This window comes from Haemaphysalis longicornis, unplaced genomic scaffold, assembly GCF_048455015.1.
Source record: "Haemaphysalis longicornis isolate Haplotype H1 unplaced genomic scaffold, Haemaphysalis longicornis Haplotype H1 scaffold_921, whole genome shotgun sequence".
Taxonomy (NCBI): Eukaryota; Metazoa; Arthropoda; class Arachnida; order Ixodida; family Ixodidae; genus Haemaphysalis; species Haemaphysalis longicornis.
The window spans coordinates 1-17,922 of NW_027526464.1; the positions used below are offsets into that span (position 1 = coordinate 1).

The 17,922-nt window shown below is 49.4% G+C and overlaps 1 protein-coding gene across 1 annotated transcript in view; it reads right to left on the reverse strand.

Annotated features, from left to right (window-relative positions):
• Positions 1-1,598: 1,598 nt before the first annotated feature.
• LOC144154792 (uncharacterized) overlaps positions 1,599-17,922 on the reverse strand; it is a gene marked incomplete at its 3' end in the record, with an annotated part of 31,508 nt that continues 15,184 nt past the window's right edge. Inside the window, exons 5-8 of the mRNA XM_077685894.1 lie at positions 16,268-16,372; positions 9,514-9,615; positions 7,099-7,466; positions 1,599-2,926 (exon numbers count right to left, since the gene is read on the reverse strand). Coding sequence (XP_077542020.1) covers positions 1,599-2,926; positions 7,099-7,466; positions 9,514-9,615; positions 16,268-16,372 — 1,903 coding nt within the window. The remainder of the gene's footprint in view (positions 2,927-7,098; positions 7,467-9,513; positions 9,616-16,267; positions 16,373-17,922) is intronic.

Here is a 17,922-nt window from a genome sequence, read left to right on the forward strand (position 1 = left end):
GAGGGCTTTTTTTTCTCCGTGCTCCCACCATCCCAAAGAACGATGATGGATAAACAATTTCATTTCGTGAACCATGGAAAAACCGAATAAACAGGACGCTGCTGTCCAGCTCCTGCCTTTGCGATCAGCTCCTCCTGATGGGTAAAAGAGCGGTAGCATCCGGGACGGCGCATGGCTACCTGTAACAAGGCTCACCGCCCACAAGGCTCTGCTCAATATAGAAGTTTTACACGCTCTCTCTCTCTCTCTCTCTCTCTCTCTCTCTCTCTCTCTCCTCTCTCTCTCTCTCTCTCTCTCTCTCTCTCTCTCTCTCTCTCTCTCTCTCTCCTCTCTCCTCTCTCTCTCTCTCTCTCTCTCTCTCTCTCTCTCCCGTGCATTGCTTTGCAGTTTCCCGGCTTTGCTGCACAACCTCTGAGCCTTCGTGATGCTATTGATTGTAAGACGAGGAAGCCAAAATCATGTACTCTGTCTTGATATTCGCCAAGAGCGGTCAATCTGATCTACCAAATATATTCCTGAGTTAGGAATCGTGTGAGGTGCGGCAACAATGCAGGTCTGAATTTTATATACCTAGCTGCGTCGCGTTAGTGTTGAAGTTCTTGTAGTGGTGACCGTCTTAGCGGTGATTGTGGCAGCTAGGTCTTCAACTCGACGACAGCTGCTCTCGTCATTGCAAAATCTCTCGGGTGCGTATGTTTCTCTCTCCTAACGGTAACGAGCGGACGTAAAGCTTCTCTCGCCTCTCACCCTAGTTGGCAAACCATCTCGAAAACGTTTGTACTGCAATTATTTTTTTCTTACCCGAGGTTGACTGCTAACAATGCTAAAAGGGATGACCAGTAAAAGCATCAGTCAAAGAAATGGCAAGCACCAGCTTAATCCCAATTAATACAGCATTTAATATTAATACAACAATTTACAAACACATGATTATGCGCGGCTTTCGAGCAAAAACATGCTTTATTTTTAAAAACGGCCGCCCAGTGAAGCCTTCTAGAGCTCACAAAGAAAGATACCAGTCCCCGTTCCACCAAGTTATAATAATAAATAAATATTCCTTAAACTCTGGCAAGTAATATTACACACGCTCATTATTATTAAATATTAATGCGTGTTTGTCTGGTTGTGTAATATAACTCAGGTTCAATGTTCAATATCGTAGACCTAGTCATCGATGTAGGAAATAAGTCACTCTTCGATGAGCTACGATGCTTATGTAAAATCGCAGTCTCTGTCGGAGAACATGGCGGCTTTGCGAGCGCACCCAAACGCTCGCCCAAAGCCCCAAAAGAATTTAAGCAGGTCGTTGCACCTGGTCTCGGCGATAGGCGATCCGCACTGCATGTAACACCCTACCGCAAAGAACACTTGCTCTTCTGTAAGCAACTTCCGAGGCCCAAGCCTCAATCGCAGGGGGGCGTCGTTGACGGCAAGGAACGTCCTATACAGAGTCTGCAGTGACAGTGCTTTTAGGATAAGTTGAAGTGCGCCCTCCTTGGTCTCTCTTGCACGGACTTGTTCCGGTAGGCAGGAGGCGCTTAGGTTCATTTCGGCGCCACTACTTTTTGTAAAGACTTTAGCCACACGAAGGAGCTCACCAGCTAAGGCGTCAGCAATCTCTCCGCCTAGGGCGCCGTATTTCACGGCGTATGGCGCTCCCTTTTGGTAGAGCGGTAGCTCGAACGCGATCGGGAGGAATACGAATCCCTGGTCGCTGAGGTAGTACACGCGGGCGTCATGCCTGATCCGAAAGCTCTCCATCATCGTGCTCTCGCTCGTCTGGCGTCGCCCTTTGGTGGCCCGTTCCATGTTGGAGAACACTGAGGTGCCCATATCCGGAAATGCGGCGTACCGTGCATTCAGGGGCTCTTCGGCAGCTTCGGAAAATAGACGAAACGCCGAGCCCTCTGCTTCTGCCGTTTCGTTCGGCGTATAAAGAGCCGTAGCCAGCTGGTTCCATGGCGTAGAGGAGTTTTCCACGGCCTGCACGAGCGACTTCCGCAGGCGGTGTACAAGAACCGATGTGTCTTGAATCTTGTCGGGCGACATCTGGTCCCGCATGTAGGCGGCGTAGAAAGGCAGGCCGATGTAACGGTGGGTGTTGCCAGAGCAGAAACGCAGCTGCCCTTCCCGAGCCTTAGCGTCGGTCATATAGTAGTACCGTATGAGTTTGGCTTCGGACAGTAGCGAAGCGGGCTGCGCTATCACCCAGCCAATGTAGTATGCAATTTCGGGTTCTCCCACTTCGTCGATCAGGCTAAAAAATGATGTGAAGAACTCGACGTTTATGACTGTGAACACGTACGGGGAACCCGGCGTATAGTTAAAGTACTTATGTATGCTATTCTCCCAGGTAACCTTGCTGGTGACTATTCCAGTGATATTCAGCATGTCACCTAGGCTCTTGTTCCTAATGGTGGTGAAGTTACTCGCCATAAATGGGCCAAGAATTTTCGGTATCACTAGCTTCTCGAGAGCGAGAAGTTGCTCGTAAGAAAGCACTTCGCCGCTGCGTTTACGTCGGAACTCAGTAACCATTTTGTCAAAGTACTCTCGGTAGAAGTCCCTCCCGGAGTTCTGCGAGTTCTTCAGCATGTCATCTCTCCTCTGCAACGTGTCGTTGTAGAACGGGGTGGGGGCGATGGTGAAATGCCCGTTGCGTATCATCTGCACCTCGACGATGGTCCCCCAGTTCCAGACAGCTGACAGTGAGAAGAGCATCTGAATCAGGTTGGACGAATTCCGGATTTCCGGCCAAAACACGCCGTGTTTCACCAGGTCTTCCTTAGCCGTCTCGAATTCGTTCGCTTGTCCACTGTAGGCGCTCTCACAAGACATGTAGAAGGCAGCTGCTTTCTGCACCGCCGTCTGATTCGTTTCCGGTGCTACGCTTTGTCTTGCCCTCGTCAGAACCTTTTCGACGAATCTGGGAAGATGAAATATTTACAAAGATAAGTGGAGGTACTCGCCATGGGTTCAGCCAAAGTGCACGGAAATGCACAAAAATTAAGACACAATACACTGCTTTTTTAGAAACGCAACCTTTTGTTTATATTCTGCGGTTCTTTAATGCCCAAGAGAGGATTCTACGCCATTCGGGTTTCCGTTAGCAGACACCCAACGGTCACTAATATTCAAATGTCCCGCAGACGCTTCGAGCCAAAATCCAAGAAATAGGCAGGATTTCTTTAACAGTTTTGGTACCAGGGTAAGATTCTACTTTGTGGGCAGAAGCACTAAATCACCATAGCTACAATTCGTATTTTCAGTCAAGCGATTTCAAGGCATTGCAAACATTTTAAAGAACGGCTCTTATATCGTGAGGTCAAGAAGCGATGTTACGAAACAGCCTACGTTATATTTTTCAATGATTTGCCTAGAATGTTGTGAATAAGAACGTAACGTTCAATTGGGAAAAAGCTTCTCAAGAAACTAAAGTATGTACGGACTGTGAACTCATGCCATTTTGCCTCAGGATAGCGAAGGGCATGGCAGCACCAAAGAGCTGGTCAAGCCCTTCGGGATAACACAGAAGGTGCACACGAAACGCCCTTCTACTGTGAACAGAACGACGTAGGGAAAACTGGACGCGGCATCAACAATAGAAACTGTGAGGACACCGGAGAATTTATGGGAACTAAATGCGAAAGCATCGGCGTCCAACGAATCACGTGAGATTCTTTGCTTCCGCTTCGCGTTCTCGAGAACCTCGGGATCATGCCGCTTGACGCAATTTGCTTCGTGATCCGTTTCCGCCATTGCGCTGCTTCTCGGTCCTGCCAACTATACTGTAATGACGGGAAAATAGGCGGCGATAGTGAATTTCGCTGCCTGTTACTCGTTCGGCTGCTCTCTTGTACTCCCTTCCCGTGTGGTGTATTGGCGTATACACGGCCACCCATCGCATGTGCCCAGAGTCATAACTCATGCTATGGAACGTCCCGCACTGTGGAATGCTTCCCAGACCCGTGAGTGTCTGCCTGCGAAGACGGGTACGCATGGGTACGAACCCGAATATGCGTCTGGCTGACGTCCCCATGACTAGAGACAAATAACTTTTATTGAGCCCCTTTCAGGTGACGCGCGTAGGCGTCAGATGGGGTGGAACCCTATTCACGAGTCCCATACGAGTCAAATAGCTCCTGGCCCCTGGACGCGAGCTCTTGCTGCGTCGACAAGTCGGGGCTGGACTTTAAGGTCTCCCATCTCTCGGGTAGAGGGGAAACAGGAGGGGTAGGGAAGATAGGGGATTATTGAGCTGAGTGCACTCCGCCGGTATGTGCGGCAGATGGCCTTCGGTCTTATAGCAAAACGGGCAGATGCGGTCGTGTTGTGCCGGGGACATCTTGTGCAATAAAGCTGGGTGCGCCAGTGACCCCGCTTGTGCGCGGCGCACGGTCGTCTGTTATTTGCGTTCGAGTTGTGGGTCTGTCTGGGCGTGGGCACGTCCCCGTGCGTGAGGGCGAGAGCGATGGCCACGTCGTCTGCTTGGCCGGGGTACGTCGTCCGTACCGACGTGCTGGTCCCCAGCTTGTTGATGGTCGTGACGGCGGCCACTTCTTTGCTGCTGTGCTGGGGAAGTGAGGCGGCGGCGTAGAGGACCTGGGGGGCTGCTTCCAGCTGCCGGGCGAGTGCCTGTGCCCGCGTGGCGCGCCTCTCGTCGTTCCTGCCGGCCGGCATGTTGCGCGGCAGGGGTGTGGTCTTGACTGCTTCCCTCCATGGCAGAGGTATAGTTTGGTTGGGTGTACGTGTTTCGATGGACCACCCGATCTTACGGAGGTCTGGTCGGCCGTCCTCCGTCTGGCTCAGTCGCACTCACTGGTTAGACCAATGAGCCTCTTTGAGCTCGTCTACATATTGTGTACCCCCATCTCCAGCAGCTTCTGTGTATACGAGTACGGGGGCCGGCCCATAGCCGTCTTCGTGGCTTTCCTGACGATCGTGTCTAGCGTGTTCTTGTTCGCCTTCGTTAGCTGGAGATGTGGTGCCGAGAACGTGATGCGAGACACGATGAACGCCCTGGCAAGGCGGAAGGCGCCATTCTTTAAGTCCTCGGTTCCGATTCGCAACGCGTCAGATCATTCCGATGACCTGTTCCGAGGCCATCTTGATCTTAGAGATGGCCGCTGCCGCCTTGCCCTCTCGTTGTAGCAACAGACCGAGAATTCACAGCTGCTGCGCAGGGCTGATCACGTCCGGCTCGGGACCACGTTCGGCTCGGGATCGTTCTGGCGTCTTCTGGGCTGCTCGATGACGGCCTCCATCTTCTGGGGTAGGCAGTACAACCCGCAGGTCTTGGCGAATTTGTAGACCGTCGTTGCCGCCCTCTGCAGGACTTCCTACATCTAGGCTTCGGACCCCGCGTGACTCGTCCACACCGTGATGTCGTCGGCCTAGAATGCGTGCTTTACGCCGTCGACCTGTTTGAGTAGATTTGGCAGTGGGAGCAGGGCCAGCTTGAGTAGCAGGGGCGACAGGATGGAACCTTGCGGGGGGCCGCAGTCTCCCAGTTTTATCGGGCCCGACTTCTCTCCTCCAATCTGTATGACCGCTGTGCGCTGGCTCAGCAAATCCTTGACGTAGCCGAACGTGCGTCGGTTACATCCCGTCTTCTTGAGGTTACCGAGGACGATCATGTGGGACAAGTTGTCAATGCCCCTTCAGGTCGAGGGCCAGCCTCCCGCGCGGCGAACTCCGAGTGGCTCTCTTGATCCCGAGCTCCTGCAGTTACACCGTGGCGACGTGCTGCCGGAAGCCGTACATCTTTTCGGGCATATGGTTGGTCTCTTCTAGGTAGATATGGAGTCTTCGGAGCACCATGCACTCCATTACCTTCCCCACGCACGACGTGAGGGAGATGGGTCGCATGTTCTCGATCGTGAGGGCTTTGCCCGGCATGTGGATGAACCGGACTTGAGCCTCTTTCCATTCCTTGGGCAGACCCGAAGTCTCGGAGGTCCTGTTGATGTGGCCCAGAAGCTTTCCCCCATCTTGAAACCTTACCGTTAGGCCTAATGGGGAGTACATCAGGATATTGCATACCCACGTTCACAACCACATGACGCTTCCCATGGCTACACGGCGTCATGTGGTTGCGAATGTGGAAATGCAGTAGCCTGATGTCCCAATTAACCATAACGGTAAGATTTCAGGTATAATGTATTAAACCGGTACCCGCGCTTCGCGTTCAATTAATTTGTAATTGCATGGCATGCCGTTAGGCTGAAGGTCGAGGCTACCTACCGCAAAGGCTGAATATCGGCATAACAACCTGATAGTAGATTGACCAGTGACGACGACAAATGCCATCAGAAGCTCACGGTAGATTCACAAATCGCCTTCCAGTCATGACGCCCTCATCATCATCATCATCGTCACCATAAGCGGATCTATGTCCACTGCAGGATGAAGACCAACACCTATCCCGCGTTTCCCGAGATTATTCTTTACGATCAAACTGCCCGTTTCATCACACCATTGAGAGACTGGTATTCTACTTCTAGTGCCGTCTCTCGGCAGCTCCTCCGCTACCCTGGTACTTCGCCGGATGTGAGTTGTCCGTATTACACGTCTAGCCCAAGCCCGCTTCTCGTACTTCAAGCTTGCTTACTAGGATATCTACCACCCCGGTTTGCTCCATAATTCAAGGCCCTCCTTTCCTATTTCTATATGTTGCTCCTGTCATAATTCTTTCTAAGGCTGCTAGCCGGGCCAGCCTCAGTTTTTTTTTATCTTCTCGAGATTCTTAATAAGTCTCCAAGTTTAAGCGTTCCTACGTCTTTAGGCCAAGTCGGCACCGACAGCACGTATTCCGTGTATACTTTATTTAGTGACAGAGGCAGCGTGCAGTTCATTCCTTCGAAGTTTTCCAAAGGCATCAACATACCCACCCGAAATGCGCACATACGCACTCGAGGGACCGGGAAAGGGACGATGATGGTGGCTATTAAAATCCTAATCAAAAACACGCGCTATGTATACTAAAAAAGCACATACGTCTGCCGCATGAAGAACACGTAATGTGTCTGAATGGTCCCTCGGTATGTTTCTTTTTTTTTTTCTGGCATGCACGTCTGCGACAAAAGAAAGCCAACCTACCGATTTAGCATGGATTCCCTCACAGACAACGAGTTCTCGCGCTCCCAGCCTTCGCAGACGTATTTGTGGAAGTCGTCACAGGGATGCACCACTTTGCTTAGCGTGGATTCTAGCAACCTGGCGTAGTATTGGCACAGGTGGGTCTCGCACGGCGGGACGTCATGGCGACGCAGCAGCAAGACCGCGGTGGTCACGACGGACAGGGCGATCACAGCGACGAGGGCGACGCCCAGGCAGTTCCTCCAACGCACCCATGTGCGATGCAGCGCCGGGGCAGGGATGCCCGCCGTGGACTGCGGCCAAGGGGAACCCTGCTGGGCAGGCTGGGCGTCCGACAGGAGCTCTTCGAGACGTTTGGTGTCCATATGCTGCAATGGACGCTGCTCGGAAAAAAAACAGTAGCGCACACGCACTGGGCTCTCTCGCAGTAGGAATTTTCTCTTAAAGACTAATCACGTATATTCATGGAATTCTGATTACAATTTATAGATTACTGGTGGTTATAGAGCTCCCCGCTTTAAAGTGAGGTGGGAATTAAAATGGCTGTTGCCGGATAAATCGCCCCCGTGTCTGCTCGTCGTGGGCCAAATGGCGTCGAAACAAAATAGCGATTCCGCCATCCCTGCCAGAGACGCTTCCTGCGGTTCAAATTGGCCGTTTCCCTCCCGTTCTAGGCTTTCTTCCCTTCTATCGTCCCCTCCTACACTCCCCTCCTTCTCTGCACTCCTTATATCTCCCCTCCTACTCTTTGTTCTCCTTTCCCACTCCCAAAATCTCCCCTGAACCCTGCCCTCCTTTTCCCACTCCCCTCTAATACGCCCCTCCTTTGGGCTGCCCTCCTCTTTGTCTCACCCGTTCATTCTTCCCGGCCCTCTGTAATACCTCCCTCCCCCTACCGGAATCGCCCTTTCCCCTCCGATTCCCTATCTCTGCAACCTTTTCTCCCCTCATGGTTTGACTACGGTTTCAATGCATTGGGAATGCAACTGGCCAAATTACTCGCCACGACCCCACCCATCTCGTTTGAATGGAAAAAGGAGAGGAAGTTTTGAATTATTGATTATGAGGTTTAACGCGCTAACGCCGCACGGGGGATCGGGCGTGCTGTAGTGGATGGCTCCGGATTAGTTTTGACCACCTGGGGATCTTTAACGTGCGCCAAAATCTCGAACATGCAGGCATTTTCGCTTTTTGCGTCCATCAGAAACGCAGCCGCCGCGGCCGCGAATCGATCCCGAGTCCGAGAGGAAGTTTTACTTGCAGCAGGACGGGCCAATAGAGGACAAAATTGTATGCAATTTTTACCTTAGTGGGGTCAAGTATACGAGAAACATGTTGCGGTCGCTTTTAAACTTGACGCATTCTGGCAGTTCTATGTCGTTCTTGGGCTTGATTTCAATTGCTGCATGCTAGTTGCCTCCTAACTGATGTCACGGGAAAGCGATTATTGGGGGCCAACGAGCACCTAAGTGTTCCGCCTTTCGGATGACCTGTGCGTGTCCTACACGGTCGTTTCAAACGCCTTCCCAATGCCTTTGACCCAATTGTCTATCGAATGCTCATTTGTAAATACATAGGACGGACGTCTAAGTGCGAGTTCAATTATCAATTGGAAGTTGCCGTGTAAAAGCAGCCGTTAGTCTTGCTACAGAAATAGCCTTGATGGCTGTTCAGGGCTAGCAAGATTTATAAATTCCATGATTGGCTCGTAGCCGAAAGTGCGGGTTGAAACAGACGGTACCACAAGCCCTGCGCGTAGCTGTGCTTTTGCAAAGTCTTTACTGATAACTGCGCGAAATTAAATACTCGCGAATTTTGAAACTACAACAAATATGCTCTATACGATTTGCGGGAATTTCTTATGGAGAAAAAGGGTGAGGACGAATACTAAAAGTTGCACCTGAAAAGATCCGGTTCATTATGTTGTTGACACTGATGTTTGTCTGAAAAATATAAGGTGCACTTTCCTTTTTATAGCGTCTATAGCTAAGCTTTCAATCGAATAAATAGAAGTACCGAAGCTTTCATCCCTCTTTTATCTTCCTTCTGAATTTGTCTCAAAACTGAGTAGTACACGCTCCAGGAGACCAAATGAAATGATTCAAGGTTTTTTTTAAGTTCTTAGTTCTTGTTCCTTCTGTGCTATTTTTGTGCGCTAAAAACAAAAAATATGGAGCTCCTCAATGATACTGACTCAAAGCGATCTCAAGATGTATATGCGCCTATTTTCTGTATATTATCTGTGCCTAACGCACACAGATATCATAAACACCTGAAACTGGTATTTGCTGTATCACGCTTCAACCACTATGGTTTCATCGATAAAATTTTCGTGCAACATTGGTATTTGTAACAGCGCTCGGTTCCTCGCATCGCGCAACTGATTAGGTGGCCTCTATTAAAGGTCTATCTTACCTTGCCTTGGCTGGGCTCCTTCGTTGGTTTCTCAGCGTCTAGTATGACGTGGACCTTTGGATCTGGGCAGGATGTAACCATTCTCATGAAATCTGAGAATATCTGAAATGCGCAGCACGAATTCTTCCACTCAAAACTCACGCTCAGAAATTGGAAGGTTTGCTGCCAGAAACACGAAACAAAAATGGTGCGAGAGTTTGTTCTTGGCGCAAAAAAATCTTCAAGAAACATTTGCCAACACTTTAAACGATAAACACAAAACAGCATAAAAAAGTAATCGGGTGAATCAGGCGTTGCCGGCTGCAACGGGAGTTCTGTGGGGAAGGCCTGCGCTCCATAGAATTTTTTCCAGAGTTACTGGATATATACCAGTTGCGAAACTCCGCACAGGCCCCATGTATAAAAATCCGTGCATTGGTGTCCCCCTTCCCGTCCCTGCTCTGAGGCAAGCACGGAGCAAGTTGACTAGCCTGTCGTCTGTAGGCAGAAAGTCGAAGTAGTACTCAAACGCTTGTGGCTGCTGCTGTAAGTCAAAAAGAAAAACAATAAAGATATAAGTAAATACTACTACCTAATTATAGTATTCCAATAAAAGCAAGCTTATTTTACAAAAATATGTGATTAGGCAATAGTATATTGAAGTTCAGTTTTTGTCCCCTGGGGGCGCGCCCGGTACACTTTCCCCTCAGCTTTAACGGAGCAGCGGGGCGCGCACCTCCCAGATTATGAAGCGGATTTTCGTAGCTGTGACATATAGACGAACTCTGTTTTTTTTTTTTAATCTCGTAGAAGGGCCCCGCCCTCTCCATTAGTTTTTCCCCCGCACGACACATCTCTACCTTCAGGGACACTGTACCCCGAGGTAACGCACAGAAGGACAGAGGGACTTGGGGGAAGGGTGGTTGGAAGGAGCGCGAGTAGCATAGGGAAGGGGATCGCGCAAATATAATCCCACTGCTAGTCCAGTGCCCCCTCCCCCGGAATCGCAATGCTTATTGCAAATATTTACAGTGGAGTCACTTAAGACTCCCTCAGCTCCGCGTGTCTTTGAAGCGCGAGGCGTTCCATAGCACTCGCTTCACCTTTGCAGTACAGGGAACTAGAACAACACAAAGCACGCAAGAGAGAGGAAGAGCGCAGCCAAATGAGCGAACAGACAGGCAGAAAAACCAACCATCGTTGCTAACTCTAACAATACATGGCGACCAGAGGGAGCAGCGACGCAAAGCTTAGGAGACAACAAGGCCACTCGAAAGCGAAGACAAGCGGATCGCGAAGTCAATCCTGTCAGTCGTCAGGAAGACGGTGTTCTTCAAGAACGCTGGGGATAAGCAAAGCATTTCACACGTTCAATTGGACATCATTTATTGAGCATTCAGGAACCTTAATTAACAAGTGTTTTCGTGTCCTCTGTAAACCTGTGGGCCAGTTGACGTGAACCTACCCCTGCGGTCGGTGATTTCAATGCGGACGTGTCGGGATAGAAAATGGAGCGGCGTACGCGTTTTGTGTTGGAGAAATTCGGCTTGCGATATCACAGCGATCTGGCCCAACCGACCGCTCAGCGGCGTACGTGAATCGGTTTACACATTATCCAAGAATGTGTCTACAGTTGCCAGTACGCTACTCAGGGTATAACATTGCGAAAACAAAGCAGTCGTTACTAAATGACAAAGAAGGAGGCGATGAAGTGTTTACAAGTCTTCTCACCACAGCGTTGGTAGCCATCATTCACTAGGAGTAATGACGGCGAGCTTTTTGCGTCATAAACAGGCGATATGCCAGAAGGTGCGTGTGCCAGGACAATAGGGAAACCATCAATTAACTGCAACCTCAAGGATATGGCGCTGTTTTGTCGCCTGCGCTGGCTAATGCGTGCCACGTTATACTCCACTACGACGTGTTCCTTGTATAAAGCATACGGCACACCCACCAGCCCATTCACGCAAGTGCTCACAACTGCCCCAATCAATGTCAAACTACAGGCCTCCAACACCTCTTTTCGGCCTTCTGTAAATACCACCGCCATAAAAACATGGTTAAAATTACCTCATTTGATTGGCTACCAACTTTCGAGCCAAATTGAAGGCCGTTTATAACAAGCTGACGGAAGAAAGTGGTGACGGCGGGGCTAAGTTACTACTAGTTATTGTAGACGGAAAAAAGAGCGGAAAGATAGACCAAGGACGAAGGAGGAAAACAGGGACAAGCGCTGTCATCCTCCTTGTTCCTTAGTTTAATTTGATTAGCTTTACACTTCTACGATTGGTAATCAGCTTGCCCAGAAATTCGCCTTGGTCCCTACTAGGGACCCACGGAGTCATCTGTTCGCACGTGCGCGCAGTGTTTGCACATTATTCGTTCGCCTGCAGCTTCGCAACTCTTGCCGGCGTTTTCTTCTTTATGCACTTCTTGAGAAATTTAGTAATTGAAACACGTGTCACCGAGCGCTGAGCAAGCCGAAAAACAAGCGGCTTTTCGTGAACTCTGCGATTTCCAGAGAGAAACGTCATTTTGTTGTATTGACTTGTTCAGTGACCCCTCTTTCCATTACTCACTTATGCAAGTGTACCAGAAAATATGCCACCAAACCATAAAATTTTAGCCACACGTGAAATTTGGAAGTGTGGACTAGGCTTCTTGCTAGTTACTGATGAAGGTCAAACTTCTCTCGGCCATTACCATACATCAAGTCCTACCTAAAATGTGCCTAAACTAGACAATACTTTGGCCGCTTAAAACATTGGAAGACAGATGTAAGTACATCAGTCATAGCCGAACGCAACAGCTTAACAACCTGCCCCTGTTAGGTTTCGGCAGCTACATTGCCAATTGAGCCACAGCGCTCCAGCTCAGTCAGAATAACGAAAGTGATGGTTGCTGGCTTCCTAGTGGCGTCTGGGTGGTAGGGAATGTGTGCCACTCTGCAATTATCATCGTCTATCATCGTCTAAACGTGAATATCATCGTCTAAATAATTCGAGTACAGCCATCAGCAGCTCTTTTTACGGAGCTCTTTTTTTCTATTACCCCGAGGTAGGCTTTTATGCTTGAACAGCGCAGAAGATAGGAAGGAGGCAGAACACAGGACGAGTGCTGTCTTGTACTTTCTGTCCCCTTACTCTCGCCATCGGGGCTCTGCAAATATGAATCCCAAGGAACAAGTCCGAATTTCCCTTTAATAACTTTCGATGTTGCTTTTTGCTCTCCTCTTTAAACCCCAAAAACCCCAGTCTTGTTTCGGGCAGGCACTTTATGCGTATTGTGCACAAATCCTAGGATTTCAATACAGCAGAAAGTAGGCATGAAAGATACTTAGCAGTATACGTAAGCCATCAAACTTTACAGCCAAGAAATTAGTGCCACATTTTCCATAACTGTTAGCGAGTGCCATTTTGATGGTTGCAAAAAAAAGAAAAACAACCTAAGCATAAACTAAAATTTTCCGGATAACCTAAGCCTTCCTACGTTCTTTAAAAAAAACAGCTTAACGCACTATTTGAACAGGTAACTGTTACATATATGTCCACGCGTCGACAGAGCAACCTTCAAATTTTACCGTCTTTAACCTATTTTAATGTGGCCTATTTCATTCTAATCCACCTTAATTCATCGTATTCACCTTAGTCTACCCTGATCCACCATAAACCCTCTCAATCCACCTTCAGACCACCATAATCCCCTTGATTCCATATTAAAACAGCCTAATACATCTTCATCCCTCCCCTTCTGCGTTTATCTCAATCAACCTTTATAACTTTCACTTATTTACCTTAATCAATCTTAATCCCTTACTCAACCTTAATCAATTTGAAACCTTAATCAGTACCAATCGACAGTAATTTGTTTTATCTTAATTCATGTTTTTCTTTCCATACTAATTATTACATCAATCACTAATCAAACATTATTTAATCCAGAACCACTTTAATCCACCTTAATATATCGTAATTCATCTTATTCCACCTTAATTCCCGCTATTCCGCCTTAATCACGCCTTACTAATCATTACTACCAATCATTATTCAGTCATGAATTTGGCGAATCAAAAGTTATTTCTTATACATGGGCGGCATGCTTGATTCACTTCTGGCCTTCCTTGGTTCACGTGGTTTTTTTTTTTTTTTTCCTGAACTCCTCGAAGCCCAACAGACAAGTCAATTGGCACGCCTGTCCCTCACTCCTACCGGCCGAACTGTCCTCAGGGCACTAGGCCGCCCCACGCCGAACCCTCATAACGAGCTTCACCCCCTCCCTCCCCATATCCGGACCAGTATCAAGGTGGCACCAATTCCACGTCACAAGCATCCCGTATACAACCCAGGCCGACGCAAAGCCAGAGTGCAGCACCTTGAACGAAAGTACTCCTCAGCCCCGGATGCTCGCTATAGCGACATTACCCAAACCCCATCACACCCCCGCTCGACCCTAGCAGTCACGGACAACGAGGGCACCGTTCTCAACGCCGCTACCTTCTTTCATCTTTCTTCGAACACTGCTGAAGCCACCGCCACTGCCCTCGCGGCGGCCACCCACACACCCACCACCCACCTAACCATAATCACAGACTCTCAACAAGCCTGCCGATATTACCTCCAGGGAAGAGTACCCCCAGCGGCGCTCAAGCTCCTGAAAGCCATTCGCGACCTACCTACAATAACAATCGTGTGGACCCCGGGACACGCCTCACTCCCTGGGAATGAAGCAGCACATGCTGCATCCCGCGAGCTTCACTTCCGGGCGTTCCCTACAGGGCCAGGCGGCTCGCACTCTACGACGGCCACTATCCATCCTCTTCCACCCTGCTTCACCGACATCTTATCCCACTACCGCCACGCTCGCCGAAAATATCCTCCGCCTCACCCTACCCTGTCCGTCGAAGAATCACGAATCTGGCGCAGACTACAAACTGGCACATACTATAACTCCACCATCCTCTCCCACATCTCCCCCTCACGCTTCGAGTACAACTGCCCCGACTGTCAAGTTCCAGCCACCACTGCCCACCTCGTCTTCCTGTGCCCTCAACACCCTGTTCCTCTCCCTTCCCCTACCCCCGAGCAGTGGGAATGCGCGTTGACCAGCTCGGACCTGCAGGAGCAGCTCAGCCTGATCCAGCGGGCCACGCGAGCAGCGGCGGCGCGCGGCCTCCTGAACTGAGGACGCCACCCACCGTTCTTTTTTTTTTTTTTTTTCAATAAACGTTTTGCCTCCTCCTCCTCTTCACGAATGATTCGAGGTCAATTTTCCAATGCGACGTGTGGGTCGTTTGCCTTAAAATATCACTCCTGTGCTCACCTGAGCGAGGAGCGAGAGGGGTGACAGCACTGCCATTCAGGGAGGGGGAACCCGTCGCGGTGTCTAAGTGGCTATGGCATTGTGCTGCTGAGTCCAAGAATTTGGGTTCGATTCCCGGAGGCTGCAGCCGCTACTCTGATGGAGGCGAAAAGCTAAAACGCCCATGGTTTTGAGATTTCGGTGCACATTAAAGATCACTATGTGGTCAAAATTAATCCAGAGCTCTTAACTATGGCGGGCCTCATCGCCTGTGTAGCGTCCGTGCGTTAGACCTCATGATACATGATACAGAGAGGATCGGCGGTTTTTCCTCTTTTCAAGTGGCGAGGAGAAATGACATTAGGGATTAGTGGAACGACGGCTGTTGGACTTTTGCGACTGTGCGACCAAACGTACTTCAGCTACGACACAGGGATATTTTTGCGCGTATGACATAGACACCTTTAGCATAGATACGAAAACTAAAACACCTTTAGCTGTTCGTTAGTTTTGGAGACAATCTTGTCTCTATTGCTTTCAAACTGGGATTCAGAACCACGCGGTCACGTTTCGTTGTTTGTAAGAAAGTGGATAATATTATTAAGAAGTGGCTGCTGCTGAAGATGCATTTCTGACCCGTCTGGTGTAAAGTAATAAAGTTGCAGTTGAAATATACATTTATGTCTGATGATGTGATATGTGAGACGTGATAGCGTTACTTCGTCGTCCAGGAAAAGTTTTAGAACGCAGCTGGTGCATGCCCCGTTCATTCTGTGCGAGCGCTCGTAGTCAACATCATGATAGAGCGACATTTCCAAAGAAATTTTTTAACATGACAGTGTTACTACTCATACTGAGTGATTTTCCGCGGTCGCCAGCCGTTCGGTGCACCTGTGGCTATCAGACGCGTATATCAAGCGCCCGCGGAGGGATGTCATCCCCCCCAGCCGGAAACGACGACGCAACGGACACAGTGACCGACCACCTACGGCTGGAATCTGGCACAGCGACCACGGGACTGTGCAAAAGGAGGAGGACTGCCGGTACCATTACCGATGATGGTACCACAACGGAGAATGAATGATAGATGACATCCGCTAGCACCGCTCCTGTGCAGGGAAGATAGGTCTATCGCCCTCGGATATCACGCCGATGAGTCATTGTTTCCAGCAGCCGCTGATGGCGGATCCGGTGGAAACGCGGGAACCAAGTTTAGACTGGCCGATAATCGGTGGCCGCTTGCACAGCACATTGTGAATTTAAAAAAAAAAAACTTTGGAAATAGTGCTTTGGGACCTTCAGCTCTTAGATAGTGCGAATGGGGAAGGCGCTAGCTTTGTTCAACAACTTTTCCACCACGATGAATAACACTATCACGTCTCAAATTTTCAGAATTTTTCAGAAAAAAAGTAGCTCTTCCCTGCCACCTTGTTACATTCATGTGCAAATGAGACACCTTTAAAGAACATATTTATACCGGCATCTTGTGGCCTGCACCTGGAGAAGGATGGTCAGGTGCACTTGCCGGGAGGACATTCGGAGGAGGAGGTGCAGGCTCATCGAGATCGGGGGAGTGGTTTTCCTGCAAAACGACATGCAGAGTCCCGTATGAGTGCTTACTTGTGAAGGAGCGTTGCCTCACCAAATGCTTACGCTAAGGTGTTCGCCGTTCACCATGAGCTAAATCATTTGCGTAATGTCCGTAGACCACAGCTTATCAATACGCGTTTAAGCAGAGAGCAGGAATAAAGGATTCGCGGGAGACCATAACGAACATGTCGATTTTTTTACGCTCCGTAGCCAGTCGAACCATATTAGTCATGCCGTCGCGTCATAGATCGAAGCCTACAGTTATGCACAGTGATTAGTCAGCCAGCAACCTTGAAGCGAAACACTCGCTTTTAACTGGTCAGTCGCAAAAAAAAGTTTGGAGATCCCAACCCACATCTATATCAAGAGTTACCACGTCAGGGATGTCATCTAGTGTATGCAGTTGTTGAGGCGTTGTTGAGTCAATCAACAGCTGGGTGTCGGCCGTTTCCGGTATCGACAGTGTGGCGCCATTAACCCATTCCGTGCTAGATTGGAGTTATCTGAATTCAAACTGTGCGCGAACTGTGCTTCTAAGCGCAGTAGCGCTTGGCTGACAATGTGAAGCTGAGAAGCATGGCCAGGGTTGGGCCAGAGTGTCGCACTTTCCGGAACTTTCCTTGGCGGCAACTGGCTCCTGCCAGTAATTACAGGATTCCCTGATTACACCCGGTGACTACAGCGAACTGGGCATTTTGTAACACTGCGATTTCATGTTTCCTTTTTTTTTACTTTTCCAGAGATCTGTTGGGATTTCTATCCATCAAAGCGCCTGACTGCAAACCGTTATATCTTGCTTACGTGCTTTCATCCCAACAACGCCGACATTGGGTAGGTAAAAAAAGGCATCTGGAATCCTATTGGAACTTATTCGTCTTTCAACAACATAGTAACCCTAAAACATGTGGAAATTCCTCCTGATGTTCTACAGGGAATGGAAAGCACATATATGCTTCATGGCAAGATGACCAAGAGTCACGATTGGAACTTGCAGACGACTGAGAGGAACGCGTCGCAGACTCACTGGTGCACGGCAGCGCACTTGTTGCACACGCGTTCGGTCCCAGCGGCCTACCGGTGACCCCAGACTCTCCACAGGCGGACAATGATGTCATGATCGTAGAGGCACTTGGTAGACTCCGCAATGAATACAAACATTTATAGGCATTCCCCAACTTAAGCTGCTATTCCCCTCTTTTCCTCAGGTCATTTCCCCCCGGCCACTACAGGATGTACCAAGGTTTAATGCATTTCGCTTTTTGCGGCAAGAACTCGCGCTTACAGTTTGAACCAATGCCGGAAAATACGACAGCGCGCTTATAGCAATCAATGGCATGTCCTCCACCCCCCGACCACCTAACTTCCTCTCCTTTCTGGCAGCCAATGAGCCTTTGAGGGTCACGCCTCCTCGCGTAGTGCAGGACGATCAGCCTAAGAACGTTTAAATTTAAACAGGCCCAAACGGTGGATGCAAATAACAGAGACAGCGTGGAGCATGCCCTATGTTCATGACAAGATTCTTCTGTGCGGCGCCTCTGACGA